General features: G+C 57.6%; 1 protein-coding gene across 1 annotated transcript in view; it reads left to right on the top strand.

The window, feature by feature from the left end:
• FCER1G (Fc fragment of IgE receptor Ig) overlaps positions 1–6,000 on the top strand; it is a 29,960-nt gene continuing 23,960 nt past the window's right edge. Inside the window, exon 1 of the mRNA XM_030542294.1 lies at positions 1–295. Coding sequence (XP_030398154.1) covers positions 241–295 — 55 coding nt within the window. The 5' untranslated portion in view covers positions 1–240. The remainder of the gene's footprint in view (positions 296–6,000) is intronic.

The raw sequence follows: 6,000 nt of genomic DNA, 5'->3' as shown, positions 1-6,000 counted from the left end.
CGCTGGGCCTGGCCGTGTGAAGAGTTAAGGAGCGAGTGGTGAGTGCAGGAAGGCGTTGCTCTGTGGTTGTGGGGCCTCTTGCTGAGTCAATTGCAGAACCCAGCCCCAGCTCACACCGGACAGTGCGTCTCCGCCGAACAGCCGGATCGGAGCGGTCGCTGCTGCCTTTGCCATCCCAGCCCCGGCGAGGCAGTGATTGGACTCGTGCGGGGGCTTCTTGGCTTGACCCCGTTGGCCAGGATGAAGGTGTGGCTCGTGGCCGGCCTGCTGCTGCTCCTCTGGGCTGAAGGCGCAGGTAGGGGCGGGGGCATTGTGGGTGGCCCCAGGGCTCTGGCCCTTCTCGCAGGGGCAGGCCTTGTGTGCAGGGCAAGCTGAGCGCACCCTCGGGGAGGGGCTCAGCAGGGAGCAGGCCTGAGCCTGAGATTTGGCCTCACTGGGTCCTGTGCGACCCTGCGTCTGGGGAGGCTTTCAAGGGCTGGTTCTGAACGTGGGGCCCGGGAGGTGTGGGCTCTGTGGTGGGGATGGGGGGATCTAGGACTCTAGATCTGGAGGAGTCACTTCCCAGCTCCCTGCCATCCTTACTCAGCCCCACGCAGCTCGCCTTGACCCCCTTCTGCCCCACACAGCCCCTCTGCCAACCCCATCTCTGGAGGAGCCAGTGCTGGGCCAGGTGCCTCTAATGGGGAGGTGCTCGTTCTTCAGACCTGAAGGAGTTGGTGACTAAGATCCTTGGAGGCTTTTAGGGGCCTGGAATGGGGGCAGAGTGCGGGTTTGACTGGCAGGACTGGCGTCTCAGGGGTCATGCAGTGCTGGGGGCGGCCCTGAGGCAAAGGGGCCTGCGCCAAACTGGCGTCTCTAGGGCTTTGGCTTGAGCTTTAACTAGGGGCAGTTCTGAGGGCAGCTTCGTGCTTTGTTCTGCACTCGCCTCCCGCTGCGAGGCTGGGCACCCTGTGCTGAAAGTGAAACCCCTCCGAGCAGCGCCCAGGGCGGGCTAGGGCCAGTGCCAAGTGGAAGCCGGTCACACCCAAACGAGTGACCCCCCTGCCCGGCAGCCCCTATGACACCCAGATGGCTTCACTTGGCTTGTTAATGGGAGCTCCACGTGCCCTCTTGGCCCTGAAGTGGGGCAAAGGCCCAGTGTTGTGCCCCTCTGGCTGGGCATGGCCCCCTGCCCAGGCCCTGCCAGCAGCTGCTGTCCTGAGTTACGTTCCAGGGGAAGCCGGGCTAGGTTGGGGCCAGTTTCCTTGGCCATCCTTTGCACATCTGCATTTGCAGGCCCCAGGCTCTCCACATTCAGCCTCACTAACAATCCCGCAGGCTGGCTGCTCCCTGAGGCAGGGTGACCAGACAGCAAATGTGAAAAATCAGGATGTGGGGGAGGGGGAGGGAGACTATATAAGAAAAAGCCCCAAATATTGGGACTGTCCCTATAAAATTAGGACATCTGATCACCCTACCCTGAGGGTTCCCGTCACTCGGGCACAGACGTGCCCAGAGCCAGGGTGGCTCCAGCTCTAGGACTAGGGGAATCACTTCCCAGCTCCCTGCCATCCTTGCTCAGCCCCACGCACCTCACCTTGACCCCCCTCTGCCCCACACTGCTCCTCTGCCAACCCCATCTCAGCATATGTGTGTGTCATAGACCCTCTCTCAATGGAGACACTTCTCCTTTTCGCTAGCGTCTTCCCTTTGGGCTGTGACCCTCTCCCCAGCCCTGTCCCCTCAGCCTGGATCCTACAGAATCTGAGGCACTATCCAGAAAGTCAGGGTTTGCCCAGAAATCCTCTGTCCCACATTTCCCCTCCTCCCTATCACTGCCTGCAATGGGCCCACCCCCACAGGGCTGCTGGGACCCAGTGTGGGAAGTACTTCCTCTTCTTTTCCTGCCCATCCCAGATGCCCCCTCCTGAGCTCCCCCCCAAAGCCCAATGTGTCTGGAATATGGAAGCATTCTAGGGGTGCCATCTGAAGGCATCATACCGGGTCCTGGAACACCCCCCTTTGCTGCTGGCTGATTAACTGAATCGCTCCACTGTCTCCCCCTGAGATCTGGGGAATGGGTGGATGGGCCCTGGCTGGGGAACGGGAGCACGGTGCATCGGGGGAGGGAGTGGTTAAATCAGAATGGGAAGCCAGCTCTGGATGTGTGTGTTATGCCTCTGGCTTTTAAGGCTGGCAGGGTTGATAAGGGATCCTTACTTGGGATCCAAACAAACCCGGGGACGGGATTCCAGCCTCAGGCTTGGGAGCTCAGCTGGTTGGAAAGTAGATCCTGCCAAAGGAATGGGATATCTGTGTTTGATGAGATTACACATTTGGTTGATAAAAGTGACAGTGTTGATGTAATGGTCGTAACTCTTCTCCGAGGCGTTTGGCGTGATACCGCATGACAGTTTGATTAAAAATCGGATGGGTCTCCAATTGTCATTGTAAATGCGGAATCGTCATCGAGCGGGTGCGTTTCTAGTGAGGTCCCGCAGGGATCAGTTCTTGGCCCTACCTGATTTAACGTTTGTATCAATGACCTGGAAGAAAACAGAAAATCATCCCTGGTAAAGTTTGCCGATGATGCAAAAATTGGGGCCGTGGTAAATGAAGAGGGCAGGTCACTGACACAGAGTGGTCTGGATCACCTGGTACTTGGGCGCAAGCGAACAATATGTTTTAATACGGCTACATGTAAATGTACACAGCTAGGAACAAAGAGTGCAGCCGTACTTACAGGATGGGGGACTCGAGCCTGGGAAGCAGGGACGGTGAGAAAGATTTGGGAGTCGTGGTGGATAATCAGCTGAACATGAGCTCCCAGTGCAATGTGGTGGCCAGAAGCAATCCTGGGATGTATAAACAGGGGAATCTCAGTTTGGAGCAGAGAGGTTATTTTACCTCCGTTTGGCACGGGTGTGACCTCTGCTGGGATCCTCTGTCCAGTTCTGGTGCCCACAGTTCAAGGAGGATGTTGATCAGGTGGAGTGGGGTCAGAGAAGAGCCACAGAAATGATTAAAGGATTAGAAAACCTGCCTTGTAGCGAGAGACAGTCTATTTAGCGTAACAAAGAGAAGACTAAGGGTAGATATCTATAAATATCTACCTGGGGAACAAATACCTAATAACGGGCTCTTCAGTCTAGCAGGGAAAGGTCGATGCTGGAAGTTGAAGCTAGACACATTCAGACTGGAAATAAGGTGCACATTTTTAACAGTGAGAGTAATTAACCATTGGCCTAGCTTACCAAGGGTGCTGACGGATACTTCATCCCAGAGAATCTTGATCTAAGAATTGTCCAACAGCTCTGCTCTAGGAATGATCTGGGGGTGGCTTGGCTCTCAGAGCTCGGCTGGGGACTCTCAGGTCTCTGGTCTGGGCACAATGGTCTCTCCTGGCCTTGGAATCTATGACTCCTTTCCCGTCAATTCCTCATCGATTTAGTCCTAGTAGAGAAAGGTGCCCTGGGATAAATCCAACTCCACTGAAGCCCCGGGCAAAGCTGCCACTGGGATTTCAGCCCACGTGCTCACACAAGCCTCATGCCCTGGGCTGCCCCCTCAGGCCGTTTCAGGTGCTAACTGTAGAGAGGGGGGTTGGGAATGGAGGGAGACATTGTTAATTGCTGATTACAATGGGAGCCTCTGAGCCTGAACACGGTGCTCAGGAGAGGGATAATAACAGCATCCCCGAGAAGCAGTACAGGTCATTTCTCTTCTAGCCCAGTTCCCCTACTGGTGCCCTGTGCGTTTCCCTGTCAGGATCTCTCTTCCCTCCCCCCGGCACTGGCGACATGGCCCAGCCGCCGACTCTGCCCCCCAGCTTGGGGCTGGCCCTCAATGGGAACTGCAGTCCTCGCATTCACTCTCGCCCCAATGGCCTGTGCTGAACAGGGCCCGTCAGCTGGCGCTGGCTATTCCCTACAGCAAATGCCTCTCTCCCTGCCTGCGCCCAGTGGGGCTGCTAGCATGGTGAGTGAGATGGTGGCTTGGTCCTCAGAGCTCGGCTGGGGACTTTCAGATCTCTCCCACAGCCACCCATGTGTTGCAGAGGAGCCAGTGAAACCAGAGTCAGCCCCAGGGGTCCAGAAAAGTCTCTGGGCCAGGAGCTTCCAGAAGCAGGAAACGAAGCGAGTCTAGATTTGAAGCTGTTTGCTGCTGCCAGAGTCCGAGGGCCCATCTAACCAGTTCCCTGTCCCACACCCAGAGAGCGGGGCCAGGACAGAGCCCCAGGCCCAGATCCCTCACGCTACAGGGAGGGTCGTGTACCAAGCTGAGCATGTTGGCTCAGGCCCCTGCTCCAGCCCACACAGTGTAGCTCCATTTTCTCTCTCTTTGCTTTTGGGTTCCCAGCTAGAGTCCTTCAAACCAGCATCCCCAGGGTTTGACCTGGGGTCTGATCCTGTGGGGCACACAGAGCCCTGCAGGGTCGGGCCCTCTGTTCAGGCCTCTTTGAGATCCAGCTTTTCCAAAGTCCTGGGTTGTGGCCAAGTCTGGTTCTTGTCACACATCAGCCGCTGCAGTTGCTATGCCAGAGGGTGGCCGAGAGCCCTGGGCGCTCAACTGCGGACCTCAGCAGGAGCTGGCAGCCACAGTTCCTGGGAGGAAGGCTGGAGTAAGACTTGGGAGCCCTGGGTTTAATTCCCAGTTTGGCCACAGACTCCCTGCACTGTCTGGTCTCTCTGGGCCTCAGTTTCCCGTCAGTAAAATGGGGATGGTTCCTTCCTTCCTTGGTGTGTTAAAGACAGACTGAGCCCCTGGGGTGAGATTGAGGACAGGGTGTTTACAGGATTCGTAATCTCTAGGGTATCTGGGGAAGCTGTTTGCAGCAGCACTGAGGGGTCAGCCCGCGTGAGGCCTGGGGCCTCCCTGCCTATGGATACACCGCCAGGGAAAGATACTGTGTGCTCCAGTGGGCTTCTCTGCAGAGCAGCTGCCCTCATGTGCCTCCCGGTATCTGCTTTATCAGGTTGGCCAGGATAACGGGAGAAACAGACAATCCCAGGGATGAGCTCAGGCTTAACCGCAGGGACCAGATGGGCTGTGGGGCCCATCTCCCCACAACTCTGCCCAAGAGACTGTGACGTGCACCAGGGAGCCTTGACTGGGTGGCAGCACAGCCCGGCCAGCCTGGCTGGTGTCTGATTTCAATGGGCCCCAACATCCCAAACCAGAGGAAACTTTCAAACTGGATTGGTTCAATCCCCAAATTCCTGGGCTGCCCCCATGGCAGAAGCTGCTGGGGCCTGCACTGCTCTAGCCACAAGCAGCACAGTGAGTTCCGCCCACGGCACACCCATGGTAGCATCCTGTCCAGCAAGACAAGCCCCAGCAGTGATGGAGAGGCGGGGATACGTGCTGGCTAAGGCCTGGCAAGGGGGGCGAATGAAAACAGCTTGGGGTTTAGAGGAGAGGGCTTGATAGCATCCACCCCAAGCCGGGGTGGTCTCAGCCCTGTCCTTACCGAGGAATTGGGGAGAAAAGGCCCCCAATGGCCAAAAGGTGCTGGGCTCTAGTGGGTGGATCGTGGTCTGCAGAGCCAGGACGCCTGTGTTCCTAGCTCTGCCGCTATCTCGCGTCTCCTCCCTCCCTGCCAGTCAGTCCCCTGCCCGTGCCAGGCAGCCCAGCGGCAGGCGGGAGGCGGCTCAGTCAGCCTGCGATGGCCAGGAAAAGCCTCTTCTAAAGGGTGGAGTCTCACTGTTATGACTAGAGCCGTTACAGCCCCTGCGTGAGGGCCTGCATATCGTACCTGGCACCGAGCAGCGCTGGGCTGACACATTTCTCCGAGTGCTCCAGCAAAGCCCTTCATGGCACAAAGTGCCCTTTCCTTGCCAGGGTTCTGCACTTCTGTGTGGGGAGCGGAGAGCCAGGGTGCCCTGATCACACCACCATGCCTGCTCCTGGCATAGCCCTCAGGCCGAGGGCAGGGGGAGTGGCCAGCCCTCAGGCCGACTGGCAGGGATTACAGAGCTCCTAGCAAAGATGGTCTTTAATACCCAAAGGAAGGCACTGCGT

The sequence above is a fragment of the Gopherus evgoodei genome, chromosome 24 (assembly GCF_007399415.2).
Source record: "Gopherus evgoodei ecotype Sinaloan lineage chromosome 24, rGopEvg1_v1.p, whole genome shotgun sequence".
In the NCBI taxonomy this organism is placed as follows: Eukaryota; Metazoa; Chordata; order Testudines; family Testudinidae; genus Gopherus; species Gopherus evgoodei.
Note: the sequence above shows the minus strand (reverse complement) of the source record. Positions and strands in the feature narration are given on the sequence as shown.